The sequence below is a fragment of the Epinephelus fuscoguttatus genome, linkage group LG6 (genome assembly GCF_011397635.1).
Source record: "Epinephelus fuscoguttatus linkage group LG6, E.fuscoguttatus.final_Chr_v1".
In the NCBI taxonomy this organism is placed as follows: domain Eukaryota; kingdom Metazoa; phylum Chordata; class Actinopteri; order Perciformes; family Serranidae; genus Epinephelus; species Epinephelus fuscoguttatus.
Window position 1 is genome coordinate 7988056 of NC_064757.1, and position 18432 is coordinate 8006487.

An 18432-nucleotide genomic window follows, 5' to 3' on the forward strand; every position below is an offset into this window, starting at 1 on the left:
AACAGCACAATGAATCGGACCACAGCTGGCTGAAAGTGGAAGTGTCAGCAGCTCCTAAATGCCTCGCCACGTTTTGTTTCTACCCTCATAAATAGAAACTTTTAAGCTGACATGGCTCAGTGTCAAATAAAGCAAAGAAGTGGCAACAGTTTGTCGTTCACACATATTTTGAGGTTTTGCTCCCCGAGAGCTGGCCACCACAGAGGCTGACAGTGTGGTCCCTACTAAAAGCAGAGCCGTGGCTCTTGGGTGTTCTTGCATGTACCTGTGCAGCCTGGGCTCCCTTCCACTTAAGAAATAATTCACTGCTGAAAAGAATACCAGAATGCACTGCGACTCACTCGACCAATAAACACTTTTGCTGATGGGTGAGGTAATGCGACTTGGTTTCCTCACATCACACACTAGGTGTGAAATAGGTAATACAGTAACAGAATCTGGGTTTGTATTTGATCTAAGTTTTACCATTTGATCTCAGTATTTTCAGTCTCCATTTACACAATATAGCAAACATAATGGTTCCCACTGTTCATAAACTGTCATAATACAGCTAAACAGTACACTAAAATAGGTTCATTAATTCATTCATTTTCCATATCCACTTATCCTGTTAGGAGCCTGATCCTGAACCAGTAATTCACAGGTACTGGCATTGGTAAAAATGAACTACACACAGGCAGACAGCAGGTGAGAACAAAAATATTTAAACTTATTTTTTATTTTTCAGAATAAAACATATGAAAAATATGTGCAGTATATTTGCAACATTTTGATATTTAATCACTATTATCAAGCCACATTGTCTTTTATTTTGAAGGCCAAGGGTGCGGGCGGGCGCGGCTTTGACTTGAACATAATGACAGGTAACTTCCAGTACTGAGCTTTACGGGTATGAGCCTGTGCAGGTTTTCAAAAATGGACCTGTGCAGGACTCTGGTTGGACCCTACCCCAGCTGACGCTGGGTGAGAGGCAGGTTACACCCTGGACAGGTCGCCAGACTATCACAGGGCTGACACACAGAGACAGTCAACCATTCACACACACATTCACACTTACAGCCAAGAGAGAGTCACCAATCAACCTAACCCAAGCCCACACTAATAGGGGGGAACATGCTGGCTCCGCACAGAGGGGCTCCCCCACCCCGACTTTAAACCAGAAACCCTCTTGCCGTGAGGCGACAATGCAAAATGGAGAGAAGTGTAACATAGTTCATTTACACATACCCACATTGTTATGATACAAAGCTGGTTGAAAATTGGAAATGTATACTTTTAATACATCCATTGTCAAGCCTGGAGAAATAACTCAATCAACAGGTAGACACATACAATAAAACAGACTACTTGATATGTGTCGTAAATTTCCTTTCAGGGTAACTGCCACCTGAATTTATTATTAGTAGCCAATTTGTGAGATCAGCTTGTTGCCGACAAAAAGTCTGTCAAAATATTTACTCACCAGTGGTAAAGATTTACATATACAGTGCTAATAATGTAAAATTAAAAATAATTCCATGCTGTCCAACCTGTTCCAACCTGTTAATTAAGCACAGCCTATACATGTCCACACAGTCCTGAGACAAGGTCTAATAAAATTGCCTCTGTGTTCTGTGGACGTACAGTAGGTGTACTGTAGGGGTGTGCCATATCATCCTGTTGACTATAATACCGGTATGATTTTAAATATGATATGTAAAATTCATATTGTGATACTCGCAATATTTTGAGTTGTTGGCATATTGAGTCATACTGTTACCCACGGCAACAACAAGCATGGCTGAGAGCAAAATTATTAGCGACTCTGCGGTGGTTCCAAAAAGAGGAGCAGCTTCAGTAGTGCGGAATAAACTGTGGGGTCATGAGGCCTCAGCATCCTGAATGTTTTATGAACAGCCTCGGACTCCTCAGACTCTGTTACTACTCAGAGGGAAGCATTCAGCAGCTCCTCTGGCAGCTGCACAGCATATCTCCCTCTCCTCTCCTCTCTAGTCATGCACACATGGGGTTTGGTGTCATCAGGTGATATTGTAATAAACCTTTGGTTATGTAAACCTAGGTGACGCTCGCAGCTCAACAAAAAAAATAACACATATTTGAATGTGCAGTAATTATGGTATCATAACAGCCTGTCACAGGCTACAGCGTGATGATTTGAGAAGAAATGGCAGAGCATAAAGGTCCGGGTGGAAAAAGAAACAACTTAATCATTTTTTGCTAAAAGAGAAGGTTATCACCTGTTGATTTATATATGTAGACACCAGGGTACTTTTTTGGGTATTTGGGAGCTGTTTAAATGTGTAATTTGTGGTGGATTTTATTTCGTTGTACTATTAATATTGTAAACAGAATCTGAATCTCACTCTGAGTTACTGTTGCTGTTTATAAAATGACTAGGCTATTTGCTTTATTTACTGAATATTTGAAGGCAAACTGTTAAGTTTACATGTAAGACTATATCACTTATTTTGTTGCAATTCTATGTTCTTAAATTAATAAGACATTTTCTTTATTAATTTGTCATACTATCTTAGGGCCATATCGCCCACCCCCAGTGTGTTGTTGGTTGTTTCAACATAACTACATGTGCTTTCAAAAGACTGCCCAGCTCACAGAGGACATTCTTTATATGCACATATTGACAGGAATGTGTGCTCTTGGTGTCACCTAAGGACCAAGATGATGGCAGGGGGGCATGTGCAAAGTGAGAGGAGCAGTCACAGTATGCAGCTTATTCAGAGACAAGAAGAAGCAGAAAGACAAATTGTGTGCTATAAAATTATGTTTTGGAGAAAACTTCCCCAGTGACACAGAGCTGCAGCTTTACCAACTTTAGTCTCAACACACATCACATAAACTTTCATGGTAAGTTACGACACGAGCAGATGGAGGTTTAGTACTGCAACAGCTGCCCACAGTGGAAGAACCTGGTACTACAACTCAGTGTCACAATTCCGGGCCATCTCACATCTGCAAAATCCACTTCTTACTGATAAAAAGCCAAGTTTATTTTGGACAGATCTGCAATACTTTATAAACAGAAAAATGGGCAATAATATCCAGATTAATGTATATGATGTAATGTTTTGTGTTCTATGGGATGGACCACAAAGCTATGTTAATTCAGCTTCTGATAATTCTTGGTAAATTCCATATTCATAAATTGAAATAGTCTGACTCCAAACCCTGCTTTAAATTCATCGTTTCACTCAAGCAGTGTGGCATCTTACTTGAAGATGTGAGGAACAAGGAAACTACAAAGACTTTTAATATTTTAAAGGACATGTACTTTCTTTGAACACTGAAATGACAAGATATGAAACCTCTGGCATGATGTTGTTTTTTCTTGTGAGGAAATTGTTGTACACCTCTTTAGGTTTGCAAAGGTATGAGATTTTCATGGTATGGTTACCGTCTCACAAAATATTGCGGTTTCACGGTATTGTGGTATCACAAAATTCATATTGTTGCCAGTCAGAGGGACTCTTAAAGGAATGAAAATGAAAAGGCTTTTTTGGTTGAACAAACGTTTAATTACTATTACTGAAACTTGAAACCATTTTGTTAATGGAAGTGTGTGTAAATAGTCTCAAAATAATTGAAATGAATGGGAGGTTGCATTTTGCTTTCAATACCATAGATAAGCAAATGTACATGATATGATAACCATCGACGTTCACATCACGATATACCTAAAAACCGGTATATCGCTGCAACCCTACACCTCTTTGATATAAAAGGTGTTTTGGACAAGAACAAAAAAAAAAAAAAAGAAAGAAAAGATTTCAGTTGATTTGCAAGAATCAATAAATTGAAAGAGCTCAGATAAAAATGGAAATAATTTGGCTATCATCATAAATAAAGTTATAATGTGACTTGTTAGCTCATTTTGGCCAACATTCCATCTATTTTTCCTGAATAAACAAATAATTTTACTGTAATAAATCTGAGGGGAGCTTAGTAAATAGTAAGCTAACGTCAGTGACCACCATAAACTTTATAATGCTCTTCCCTTCGGTACTACTGTACTGTATTTGAATACCCTTCAGTCTTAATTAACTATATAATAATATTAATATATCATTATTTTTTATGAAGGCGTATCTTACCTGTGCGCTGCAAACTCCATGTGTCTCCATGTAAATGCATCACGTCCACAGCATATCCGAGTAATGTCATGTCAAAATAAACCAAGAAAAACTGCACTTTGCCGAGTGACAACATTACTGCTCAGTCTCTGTGACGTCTGACGGCGGACGGACGTTAAAATTGTCTCCTTAAAATATTCTTTGCTAGTAAACGTTTCATTGTTGGTTATGGACAACTCGACTCTCTCTCTCCCATCACCAGGTGATGAACTGACTCTTTTTGTTGCGAGTCAAGCGAGCAAGACTTTACAGAGTGACTTCCGGTCAAGAGTTTCTCAATAAAAGTCGTACTATGACTCCTTTAGTGATGTAAAATTCAAAAATAGCAAAGAAGTGAAATATGATAAGCACTAATCAAGCATATATAGGCGACACGCTTACTTTGTATGCAAACATGAATGAAGGCTTTAGCAGCATGAGGTGTATGCTTTTATTTTATTGTACTTCCGTTTTATCCTTCCTCTCGCACCTGAGCTTATTTTTTAAATGACTCTCACCTGGTGCACTCCTGACCCCTCACTGCTAGACTGGCTTTGAAAAGATGCAGTTAAGATTTCTTTTTTTTTCTTTTAAAGTCACATATGAATACTGAAAACTGGAAAATAAGGCTCTGGCCTCTACTACACTTACATTTACATTTACATAGGACATCGGCATGAGGTGCTGCGAGGCAACCTGTTCACAAGTGCCAAAGTGCGTCTTGCCACCACTGGTGTGGAGTTGTACACTTAAAGTATTAGGAACAGATTTTTGATGCTCACTATAACTGGCGGTGAGTTTTGGTCTTAAGTGTGTATTCAACTTAACTCATGGTGCAAAAATTACCACAACATTGTGTAACCCATTAGAACCACTGTGAAATACATTAACATTAAACACTGCATAATGGGTAACGTGAGTGATTAAGAACACATTTAAACACAGTTTTCTGCAGTTTATGGCCTAAAACACACTGTCTCTCCACATGCTGGGAAACTCCCCATTTAGCCCCAACATGCCACAATATGTTAACTGCACAACAGTGTTGTTTTAATCTTATTTGGCAAAATCAGCTTGATAATTTTTAGTCAAATTAACTCAAAACTCAAAAACGATTGACTTAACATAAATAAAAAAAATATGTCAAGCTCACAAGGGATGACTTTTTGTGTCAAGTGAATATAAAGCTTGTATGTCATTTTGACAATCAGGGGCATTTGTGTAGAAGTTACTTAGAAATTTTGTGTCATGAGTGGATTGGGGTTTACAATGTTCCTTCTTTTCCATAATGTCCCTTTTAAATTTATGATAATTAGGCTTAACAACACTAGGAATGGCCTAATCATTAAACTCTTGATTGGTAGCACATTAAAGTTGATGCTTTGCAATTTCTTTTTATTACTCACACAGGGCACCCAGCAGATATTTGGCTTGCTAGCATGCAAAACAGGCTTACCAGCCTGGAAGTGCCTGACCTAAACAAAATACAACCACTTGTCTTCATTTACACCTGTGCTTACGTATAAATAGGAAAAGGGCAAATAAACTACCATCACAGTAATAAGGATTGTTTGATTAGGTTTTCGGGGGCTTCTAGGGTTCCAGCCCTGCATGATTTCTCACTGCTTCAAAAAGTAATGATTTATTATTGTTATCATTTTTAAGTATGGAGTTTGGAGTAGAGCTGCTGCTCCTTTGCATTGAAAGGTTTCAGTTGAGCTGGTTCAGGGATCTGATCAGGATGTTTCCTGGGTGCAGGAGGTGAAAAAAAATCATTATTAACATTTGTTGTGTTATGGTTTCAGCATGATGAAAACTGCTGGAGAATGTTAGATACAAAAATGGATTTATGCTCTACGAGATTCATTTTTTTCCTCTTGTTTCCTTGGTTGAGTTAGTTCAGGCAGGACACAATGTCAAGCCCAACGCCATCAGTTGAACTCAGGCAGCCCAGTCAACTGATGGATCAGCTGATTGATGGAAGAGAGTCAGCTGATAGATCACATGATTCCTTTCTATATGACCAATTGGCAAATCTCATTCAAGGCGCCCAATTTAAACTACTTTAGCCTGCCTACTGTTGCTGCTTCCTCTGCAAGTCACTTTGCAATCTGCCTTCACCCCAGCTCCTCCTGTTCATGCTGTGTCTGAATTATTTATTTACTTCTGTGTGGAGTTTGCATGTTTTCCCCATGTGGGTTTTCTCAGGGTACTCTGGCTTCCTCCCACAACCCAAACACATGCAGGTTAGGCTAATTGGTGACCCTAAATTGCCCTGAAGGTGTGAATGTGAGCCTGTCTCTATGTGTCAGCCCTGCGATAGTCTGGCAGCCTCTCAAGGGTGTAGCCCGCCTCTCGCCCAATGTCAGCTGGGACAGGCTCCAGTACCCCCGCGACCCCTAACACAATCAGGGGTTATGGAAAATGAATGAATGAATAAATTATTTATCAAATTCATTTCTGTTTGTCATTTATGCTGCTCTGTTCTGTTCCCAGGGGGTCTTTGCTGTTGCTCTCCCTGCCTTAGGCTTTCCATGTAGGTGCATGGAAGGGCAGAGAGGTGCGCTCTTTCTCCAGCTTAGGCTTTCTGAGGCCTAGGAAAGCAGAGGGGCCCCAGAACAGAGCCATACCACCAAATATAATACTGCAAATGGAAATAACGTTTTCTTTGACTAAAGTGGTCTTAAGCTATCATTTTTTCCCAAAAGCTGTTAAAGACAAATTTCTAAAACATGACAACCGGATATATTTGAAGGACAACATTGTTTATCATGTTTTCTTTACAAATATGTCTCCAAAGAGTTGATTTCCAATTGTAGTTACATTTGAAATACAAAGCTTATTTGCATCACTTCAACAGCTGAAGCTGCCATTACATCCCAGATGCAAAACAAACAAACAAACAAAAAAAAAATCTATGTAAGAAACATTTAAAACTGGATAAATATGAAGGACAAGAGTGACTTAACCTGTTAAACTATAGAATGCTAGAATTTTTGGTTCATTTAGATAGATATACCCAAAATAAATCAAGAATAGCTCCACAACTATCAGGTCTATGAAACGTAAGACCTTTAGAGAATGTATTTAGAGAATGTGTCAGTCACATTCTGACTGTTATGCCTTGGTAAATTATGATAAACTGAAAGATTAATGTACATTTTAAAATAAATTTTTAGTTGACGGAGGGACTGTATAGCGCCTCCCAGACCTCAAGAACCCAAAATGGCTAAAGAGCAATCTGCTGAGCAATCTGCCAAAATGCGCCTCACTTTCTTCCTTGTCCTTTGAGCTGACCATGCAGGGTGCCCAAATCTTTGCTTCAGGCCCTTTTCCTTTTTTGTTATTTTGAAACTTTAAAAGATTAAAATTAAAATGTAGTCTTGCTTAAAATATTGAAGAAGTGTTTCATCTTTACCTTCATGCTTCATACCCTCATGATCAGTTCATCTTCTATTTACTTAATCATTCACAGTAAACAAAATTTCGTTATTAAGACTCAAGCTGAATATTGATTATAAGTGTGATTTCTGTGGACTGGAAAAAGAGAAATTTCTAAAAAAAAAAAAAGGAAACTTAAGATAAATGTTAAAATTAATAAGTCTAATGTAATGATATGTTTCAGTCAAGATGAGATTGGAAAAAAAAACAAAAAAAAACATGTTGTATATTATGCAACTCTTAATTATATTTGGAAAATTCCATAGGCCTATTTAAAAAAAACACAAATGGTCAGAAACCAAACTGACATTTCCACACTTTATTAATGAATTTCAGCAATATAGCACCATGTTGTCTAATGTTAAGAACAAAACAGCCATTAAAACCTTGAAGTTATTAAATAATTAGAATGCATATAACAAAAACTCTGGTTTTGTTAAATGTATGTGTATGTAGGCTATATGTATATGTATAGCCTATGTATTATTATTATTATTATTATTATTGCTGTTGTTAGAAGTAGTAGTTTGCTTTTTTACTTTTTGTCCTCTCATACTGTTTAATTTGTTGTCTATTTATCTGTTTGTATTTTTGTTAATGAATTTGTGCACAAAAAAGAAAGTGAAGGGAAAAAGCAACAAACACTATCCACGCGGCTTTTGATGGCGTCATACCCACGCGACCCAAACAAACCTTTGCTGGTAACGGTAGCTAGCTAAATGACGCTGTTAACCACGAATGGCTAGTCTTTTAGAATTAACGTAGTATTTTGAGGGTGACAATGATTTCAGTCAGCTATATTCTGCTGTGCGGACAGTTCCTGCTGCTACTGACGGTGATTCTGTTACAATGTCTGGAAGGAATTCACTCCCAAAACTCATCGACAGTCGAGACTCCTACTACTAATGGTGTTCAGGGAGCTACTACACTGCCGTACAGCGACCAGCCGCCAGAAATGGTGAAAAATGAAATACCGGTGGAAAGTACGAATTATACAGAGCAATATGAGTACAGACCCCCGTCACCGGTCGTCCTCTGCAGCTATCTGTAAGTAACATGTAACGCTACAGTCGTCTCGCTAGCATGCTAGCGGTAGCTAATGCTAACTACGAGCAGCTGCTGATGTGAGACTGTCAAAGCAAACTGCTCTCAGAAATCTATCAAATCATGTTCCTTTGCACATCCATGATCCAGTTTCCAAAATGTCAGCTTTCATAATACTACATCCAGAATATAACGTCTATCACTCACTATTGAACAGTTACGAGCTATTGTGAACCAGTCTTTTCACTAAATAAAAACAGGGATCCGTACTGAAACCATCTCGTATGCCGAATTTACTGTAAAGTCATAGTAATTAAAATGTCATGTGAAGTCATGCTCTACCTGTATACATTTTGTTAATAATTACAGATAGTCAGATTCTATGAATGGAGTTTGGCGTAATGCAGTCTACAGCTTCCTGTTTTTGGTCATCAGTCATTTTCACAGCAGTTGCACAATAGCTTACATCCCTCACTCTTTGTGTTTCATTATACATGTGTGTTAAAGACCAGAGGAGTTCATCTACTGTCAAGACCCTGTAGATCATGCAGGCAACAACAGTGCCTTTCTGGAGATGGGACATGGTTGTGTTGGGGTAAGTGTTTTTGGTTGTTTGTTTTGTCAGAAAGTCTTATGTTGTCAGTCACCCAGCACTAATTCATTTACTGTTTCTGTTTTTAGTGGGGTGGCCAGACTCAAAAAGAAGTGAACCACACACCGGTTATCTGCACTGCACTCGATGATATAGAGTGTGCTGGACCCAGAGAATTCCTCAGAGGAAGTGTGCCATGCATCAAGTAAGGGAGCCCTGCTGGACAGTTGCAGTTGTGCAGTCTACATGTCCCAAAACTGTCACACAAACCTTCATGTAAAATAGTGTTGATTTAAAGGTATAGGCCTACTAACCAGGATTTTCCAAAAAAAAAAAAAAAAATACCCTAATGCATAGATGCAAACAAAAGTAATCCCTCTCAAACATCACTGGAGATTCACAGATTGCAGTTTTTCTCGGCAATTCTGATTTATGATTCTTTAAAAGTTTGACCTGGTAATTCAGATTTTGGCTGATTCCCATTTTCTCTTACTAAGAACTATAACTAACAGTATACACAGACATTTTTACAAGCCATGGCAATGTTGTGACAGCTGGATGTGTTTACACTTTGTGGGTCTTTTTTTTAATAGGTGAGTACGTCTGTCTGTGTTCGGTCTGTGGATAGATTTTGTCAACACGATAGTGTCGTAACCATTTAAAATGCAATCATGAAACTTTACAGATGTGTAGTTGAGATCAAAAGGAAGGGTCAAATTTAAGATGGGTGTGATTTTAACAAGAGTATAGTAAGAGAGAAAGCAGGGAAGGAGGCACTGGATCATCTGTCTTAAAATGCTTTCAGAAACTTTCATTGGTTCATATTCTTTTTTTAATTGTGTTTGTTTTAATGACCTAGTGTATCTGAAGCAGTTTTTATTAGCCATGCTAGTGACAGGGATCTAGGATGGCTGTGTCGGTTTACATTTTCGGTTTGAGGCCAAACTGAATATCTCAACTGATGGATTTCCAATAGATTTTGTACAGAAATGAGTGGTCCCTATGGGTGTGGATCACACTGACTTCAGTGATCACTCAACCTTTCCTCTAGTGATACCCAGTGAGTAGACTGGCACCAAATTAGTCCCCATGTGATGTATTATATATACATATTATTACTGGTAAAGTGGGTGCTTGGTGTTAACAGGGTTATTCCACAGGGATTGTTCCTGACACTATATGCTGATGTAAATGAAGGGGTGGTCATAACAGTGATGGTCTGTGGAAAGTTGTTCTTGTGTCTGTTAGTTTTGGCCTACATTGCTCTGTAGCACCTGTCAGAGGGGAAAAGCAGAAACAGGTTGTGTCTGGGGTGTGAAGGGTCTGCAGTGATGTTACCCACCTGTCTTTTGACTCTGGAGGTGTGTAAGTCCTGAATGAAGGGCAGGCTGGCACCAATGATTTTTTTCTGCAGCTCGGACTGTCGATTGTAGTCTGGTCTGGCAGGTTGAGTACATCCTCTGCTGGGCCTTCTTTTTGACGGTGTCGATGTTTGAAGTCCACTCAAGGTCGTGGGAGATGGTGGCTCCCAGAAACCTGAAGGTTTCCATAGCAGTCATGGGGTATTCAGTACAGTGATGGTGGCAAATGTTTTTTAGTTTTTAGAGCATTCAGCTCCAGGTCGTTCTGACTGCATCAGAGAGCCAGATATTCAGCCTCCTGTCTGCAGACACCAGTGCCAGATGAGGCTGTTGAGCATGCAGACTTCAGGGGTTTAACAGACAGTTTTCATAAGGTGCAGTTGTTGTAAAGGTAGGACAGTGGAGGGGAGATCACCATCCCTGGCACTAGTGCTGATGGTCTGGGTGCAGGATATGATTTTCCACAGCCTCACCTGCTGTCTCCCGACTGTCAAGCATTTTGTGATCCACTGAGATGTGGGCGCTGGGATGGTGAGCTAGGTGAGTTTAGTGTGAAGGATGTCTGGGGTGATGGTGTTGAACGTCGAGCTGAAGTCCATAAAACAGGATCCTTGTGTAAGAATGCTTGTATGCAACACCAAGTACTAGGTCAAGCACATGCTTTGTCTTGAGATGGTAAAATAAATTGCTCGTGTTACCTTTGTTTGCTGTCACTGTCACTCGACACATCTTGCAAATTATGTTTTTCTGCTCACTATTCGACCGTTTAAAGCCGAACAAGTCCAAATCACGGACGTAGCACCGTTTCTTTTGACCAGCTTCTCTTGCTCCGCTGTCTCTGTGCTTGCAGCCATTTTCACACTGAGGCAGGTGCAATGACATCATCGATGATAGGACGGTAGAGCGCAAATCTCTACCGTGGGCCAAATTTATATAATTTCTACCATCTACCGCATATACCGCGCAGCCCTAATACCGTGATATTGATTTTAGACCATACCGCCCAGCCCTAGGTGAAATGTAATGGCACAGACCCTGTTGAAAAAACATGATACGTATCAACGAGATCATCATGTAAACAATAAATGTGAGCTCTCAGTGTAATTGAAATCCATTGAAATGTGTCGACGACAGTAGCAGAGACTGAATACAGTATGTATAGATAAGACTGAGCACTGAGGCTAACACATACACACACTAAGAAAAATTGGTAGGACAACTCAGAAATGATCACAGATTTACATGACCTGCAGTGTTCATTGTTTGAGATGTGTCTACCTTTGCAATATGCACCACACATACTTCCAGAAATACAAATCCAGTTAAGACATTCAGAAATTGTGATCCAGCTAATTCAGGTGAAGATCTGTGGTATCAGGATCTCACCACCAGAGGGCAATGTTTCCAAATGTATAAAACCATGACTTTACTGTTTTTTTGGGCCATGTTTTCACAGTACACCATGTTCTCCCAGCATCTCTCTGCATTCATCAGCACATGAGCTTAATCTCCGTAGTATCTGCATAGAGATGAGGGAGGTGCAGCGGCTGGACACAATCAAAGCTGCACCTGTACAAAGACATTGCTGCTATCTCGCACTTGGATAAATGCTACCTTAGTGAAGATTATATTATTCACTTCTGTTCAGACTGCGTGCAACCATTATATTGTATGGAACAGGTGTTGCTTTTATTGTATCCGCTCGCTGTAGATCACACCTGCAGGTGTTTAACTGGCTTCTTATAAAGTCGTGTTGTTTGTTTCATCATTATCATATAATTCCTTTATTTCTGCTTGAATACCGGCAGAATTACTTTGTAACATAACTTAACACTGGACATCTGCAGCTTCAGAAAATACACAAACAATGGAGAGTCAAGATATTACAGAGGACCTACAGTATTGAGCTCATTTTTAAGTATTGTATTTAAAGTTTCTAATAGAACATGTTTACATGCTTTAATGTAAAAAAAAAAAGCAACTTTATTTTCCTCATACTGTTTTTGCTGGAACACCTGTATTCATCCTCTATCTGAAACACTCTGTTTAGTGCCTGTCTCCTGAAGACCCCCTTACAAAAAGCCCAGTCTGCTCTGATTGGTCAGCACTGAGTCTCATCTCAGTGTCTCTGCACCGTCATTGCAGCAGGAAAATGACTAAGTGAGAATAGCACACTAATATCACCAATAAAAGCTTCTAATCTCAACTGGACAAGTTCCAGCAGGAGTATGATCTGAAATTGGGAAGAAATTAACAACATCTGCAACCAAGATTACATGTTTCCCTGGTGTTAACATGTAGCTACATGTAGCAGCGTAGGCTACATGTAGCTCATTTTTTATTTTTTTTAAATTATTTTTATCATGTAATAGTGTCACACTGTAGCCAGTAGTAGAAAAAAAAAACAGAAGTGGGACCGAGTCATTGTTTTACAAGTCATAAGTAAATATCAAGTCTTGGCACACAAGTCCCAAGTCAAAACAAGCAAGTCCTGAGTCATGTCACATGTCAAGACTGACAAGTCCCAGAGTCATGAGCAAGTCATAATGCACTCTTCACCATGTAATACCATTTTAACAAAGAGTGAGTATATATATATACTCATTAGTTAAAATAAGTCTGTTGAAATTTTCGTGTCCCTTCCTGTAACTTTTCACCTGCACATTTTGCACACTGCAATTTGTTTTTAGTCAACCACTGCATAGTTTTTGTACATAAACAGATAATCTTTGGCATCATTTCTTTATCAACTGGTTCTCAGTAATGTTAGTTCTTAATGATTCTCTCCTGCAACTTGATTGGATGCTTTTTCCAACAAAGTGGATCAGAGGAATTAAGTGTGGACTTGCTGGAAATGAATAGCATTAATGTCAGCTGATTCAGGAAATGAATTGATTTGTGTCGCAGTTTTACATCACATATGTTTAACCTTTGGGTTTGGGGGAAGGTATCAGGTATTTTCAAGTTAAAAGGCTCGAGTTCAAGTGAAGTCATGAGTCATCAGTGTTTAAGTCAGAGCTGAGTTCCAAGCCTTTTTTGATTTTGTCAAGTCGAGTCTAAAGTTATCATATTTGTGACGCGAGTCTAACTTGAGTTCAGGTCATGTGACTCAAGTCCATTGTCTGGAAAAAAACAGTTGGAAACAGTGGGATTAGAAGGATAGGAATGTTGATGTTTTTGCCCACAGGGATTACTTCTGCATAATGTTCACCTCAATATTTAACACTTTGGCTACATTCAATATGAATTTGCTTCACTGTAGCACTTTATACAAGACACAAAGTCTGGAAAAGCACAATAGGACTCCTTTAAATGGTGTTTACATCAAACCTAACATTCAATATGGGTGATCCATTTTTTGCACATATTGGATATTAAATTGCCTTAAATGTTTTCTTTTGCACAGATACACTGGACACTATTTCATCACCACGCTGCTGTACTCCTTCTTCCTGGGTTGTTTTGGGGTTGATCGTTTCTGCCTTGGCCACACTGGCACTGCTGTGGGGAAGCTGCTCACCCTGGGAGGCCTGGGAATCTGGTGGTTCGTGGACTTGATCCTGCTCATCACTGGCGGCCTGATGCCCAGTGATTACAGCAACTGGTGCACCTACTACTGAGACGCACAGCAGAGTGTGACCAAGGACTCAGGCCATTTCTGAGCCAGACATTATCAGTTAAATATTGAGAACTCCAGTGATGTGGCCACAGCCAGACATAGTTACGAGTCTGTGGGCTGGCTTGCTCTAAAGGGATTTACAGCTCTGCTTTGTAAAGTGGAGTTCAGGGACCTCCTGAGGACTCCTGACAGGGTTTGCGGGGCTCATGAGGAGTAATTTAATTTAATTCTAATTTAATCCACTTGAAATTTCCCACAGAATGCATAAGAATATCTATTGTATTCACAGCTTTCACCAGAGCGACAGTGATGACTGTGCTACTTTTTAGTTCTAAATGTCATCTAAGGTCACTTTCACTCTGTAGACGAGCTCATATGGTCATTTGTTACCGTTAGTTGTGGTCTGCTTCATGATGTCACTGACCGATAGAAGGAGGACACAAGTACAACACACCTGTGTTTTGAGTGGTGTATTGGGGAAAATCACTGCACTCATATCGTGGCATGCATATGTTGTGTTACCATAGTTACCAAATTATTTGCATGAATATATACAGTACATTACTCACAAGATTGCCTCCGTGACAGCTGATACGCAGTGGAGGGATCTAATAGTAGTTTGTGCTAAAATCCCACATCAGCCATCATAAAATCAGGTGGTTGGTTGTTTGGCTGTCACACCACAAACAAACTGCTTCAGAGTTCAGACTGAGGCCTCTTAAAAAGGAAGCTCTCACTCCAATTGTTTTGTCCGTGCTAGAGAGAATCCAAAGGAAAGTCCACGTGGACACTGGCATGAATAATTTATGGTGTGAAAGCAAAACAATCCAACCGACCACAGTACCTTGTCATAGTAAATATGTACTTTTAACCTGAATAAAAACATGGTAGGACAGCCATTTTTCTCCCTTTGTACGTGTTTGTTACTACTACGATATACACGCTCCAGTTTCAGTCTATACTAGTGATAGTCATTATTTGTTATTTCTGTATGGTTTCTTTGTGCACCAGAGAGGATAAACACATAAGGCTCAGTGCAGCTTGACTTACTGTCATTTTTTAAAATCTTTCCCCACATAACATTTGGCATTTTCAGACCAGACAGTTCTGGGGGCTCATTGAGAAGAGCTGCCCACTGGGGAGGAATTGCCGATTTTGACTTCCTGCAGTGTATGGAGTGTCCATAATATTCCCTAGCAACTGTTAGCGTTGGGTATCCAAATGACCAATGGAAATACGTTTTATTACATCATCTATTCAACATGTATCTCCATTGACTGTCAGAAGTGTCCATCAGAGCGCATAGAAAGTCAAAATTGTCAAAAGTGGAGATACGTGTTCTTCATCGGTCAGCGACGATATGTTGCAATGACTTTTGTGAGTCAAAATCACTTTGTATCTCCAGCATCGCATATATGATGATAATAATAATAATAATGATAATGATAATAGTAATAATAATAACAAATTTTATTTGTATTGCACTTTACATTTTAGCAATCTCAAAGTGCTACAGATTATTAATACAATTTAAGAATTAATACAAATGATAAATGATGATATATGTTCTGCAATAAAAAAGCAGCTAGCCTTCCAGGAAAAAAAAGATGAATATCAGGTAATGATGTGAAAAGTTTCTTGTTATAACAAGTAGGGCTGGGAATCACCAGAGGCCCCACGATCCGATATTATCACGATACTGAAGTCAAGGTACAATATTATTGCAATTTTAAAAGTGCTAACATATGCTGAGTATTGCGATAAAATATATTGAAATTTATCGCAGCAAATGTATCTAGTACACAAAAAAACCTGATTATATTATGCTAGTAGGTTACCCAACGTTTAATTTATATTTTTTATATTAATAATTTATGTAATAAAAAAATTGATACTTGGTGTCTGTGTGACAATAGAGTATTGGCACACAAAAATATCGCGATACTATGCTGTATCGATATTTTTTATCTAATAAGATGGTTTTCATGTTTTCACAAGGTATTTTCATGTTATAACAAGAAACTTTTCTTGTCTTTTTTTTTAAAAAAGAAACTTGATATAATAACATAATATTTATCTTGTTATAAAACATTTCACATATCACAATGTAATGTAAAATGTTTAATGTTATAAATAATATATTGGTATAACAAGAATTTTTTCTTTTACAAGAAAAGTTTCTCACTATAATGTGAAAATATCTTGTACAAATGTAAAAAAAAAAAAACAAACAAAAACAACACAGTATGCTTCTGGACTCTAAAGTGGGGACTTCACTGTTGCTGGTGTTTGCCATTATTGTTGTCTGTTGTTGACACAGTTAACAGGTTTTTGAAAATCAAATTTGCCAGTGCTGCATTGGCTGTGTTCGACCAGTCTATGTACACTTAGGCTGTCTGGATCAATCACCATACACTTCACGTCACTTTTGGTTCCTCTTCTGCTAGGAGAGCGTGTACTCTGAAACAGGAGCTAAAAAAGTCCCTCAAAATGGCATCCTAAGAACTGTGATCGTTGCTAGTTCTTGTGGTGCAGACTAAGCAGAAAGGTTTGTTCTTAAAGGTAGGATCTGGAGGATTTTCAAACAAAACAAAATATAGACATATACAAATGAAATCCTGCTTAATCATCACCTATGGGCTTCTACTCATGTGTGGTGGTGACTCTCTTAGCAGAGCTCCTGCCCTTTAACTGTATTTTGATGTTTTTGTGAGCTCGGACCGCTTCTGGGCGGAGATTTCCCCAGCCAATGAGAGAGCGCAGGTGCCGTGCCCGAGCGTGTCCGAGCATGCACCAGCACGAGCCTTGCCTGAACCTCTTCTGTGAAGCCTTCTTCCGTACCTCCAGGCTCCGTACGCCCGGCAGAGTTGAGCCTGATAGGAGGGGCCGAATTTTAATGTGTGTTTACAAACAGCAACTGGAAAATCCTCCAGACCCTACCTTTAAAGCTATGAAAAAAAATTGTCCTGTCCAAACACGCCTAATGATCACACTATGAAATCACTAAAAATGAGTTCACCTTTCAGTCCGTTTGACTTCATGTTTTCAGCTCTTGGTTCATTTGTAAAAAGCCAGTGTAATATAATAATAATAATAATATAATATAATAATATTCCTTTTTTGTCCAAATATAATGAACTACAGGAGTGAAAGTGACCTGAAATCAGATATATGGTTTTGAAAGTGGCCCCAGTTTGGGATTTGATGAATGTCCGGCGTAGAGTTTTAGAAAATGTAATTCACTCTTGATGTACAATGGAATTGTTTTGTGATACAGCCTAGTTGACAGTCAATATTCACATACACAATAATACTATATACTGACCAAGAAGGCTCCGTTCCAGTTTAACCCCAAGCAGTGATGTTAGAAATGCTCTGTCATTTCCTGAAGGCGATGTTTTACATGAAGTTATCATCATAGCTTTTTCCTTCTTCTTCATTACTCGACGGCTCAGCTGTGACCTTGTCCTCTTCCACTGCGGGCATAGTGACTTTTTTACTTCCTCTGCTGCTTTAATGTGTTGTAACTGTATTCAGACTGATTACCATTAAAGCCTCAAGCAAGTAGGAACACAAAACTCAAGATGGACAGTGTTTGCATAACTCACATTGACAAGGAGATGATTTAGTGGTTTTAATTGTTGGCTTGACAAACATTTTAAGACAAGGCAAATACCTTTAGCTGGAACAATCTACACGTGCTGTGTGGGAGCCTTTCCTTCTTGTTTGACCCTGTTCAGATGTCTTAAACTAAAACAAATCCATGTCTCTCTCTGGCCAGGTTCAGGCCTCACATTAAATATTAAAACCTTCCTCTTCCACTTTGTTAAATTTCTCATCTTCACCTGAACTGAAGGTTTATGTGGTCTTTCATAGATAGAGCAGGTTTCATTACGTAAGAACCCATAAAACTCTTTAAGATCATAAAAAGTTGAAGAAGACTTGATCGTCAATGTGTCGACTCCTCTCACCCAGCAGCAGCAATGTGCTTTTAGCAGGCAATATATTTTCAGCTGGCTGAACATCTTTTGTGGGAGTAACCATTAAGACACTGCTTTACATATTACAACTTTCCATTTAATTCACAAAATGGCAATTTATATGCTGCCTTCAGGTCTTTTTAGACCAACTGCGAATAATTCATGCAGATAAATCACACATCAATTTAAAAATTTGAACCCATCTATCTTTATGAGCCATCCACACCAAAACTAAACCTTCTTGGCAGTGCATTTTCCCCCCACAGCT

At 38.9% G+C, this 18432-nt stretch overlaps 1 protein-coding gene across 1 annotated transcript; it reads left to right on the plus strand.

Annotated features, from left to right (window-relative positions):
- Window positions 1-8256: 8256 nt before the first annotated feature.
- tm2d2 (TM2 domain containing 2) lies at window positions 8257-15083 on the plus strand. Its single transcript, XM_049579919.1, has 4 exons — window positions 8257-8615; window positions 9120-9207; window positions 9294-9409; window positions 13972-15083. The coding sequence occupies exons 1-4, from the start codon at window positions 8350-8352 to the stop codon at window positions 14183-14185; spliced, it is 684 nt and encodes a 227-aa protein (XP_049435876.1). The 5' UTR covers window positions 8257-8349; the 3' UTR covers window positions 14186-15083.
- Window positions 15084-18432: the final 3349 nt, after the last annotated feature.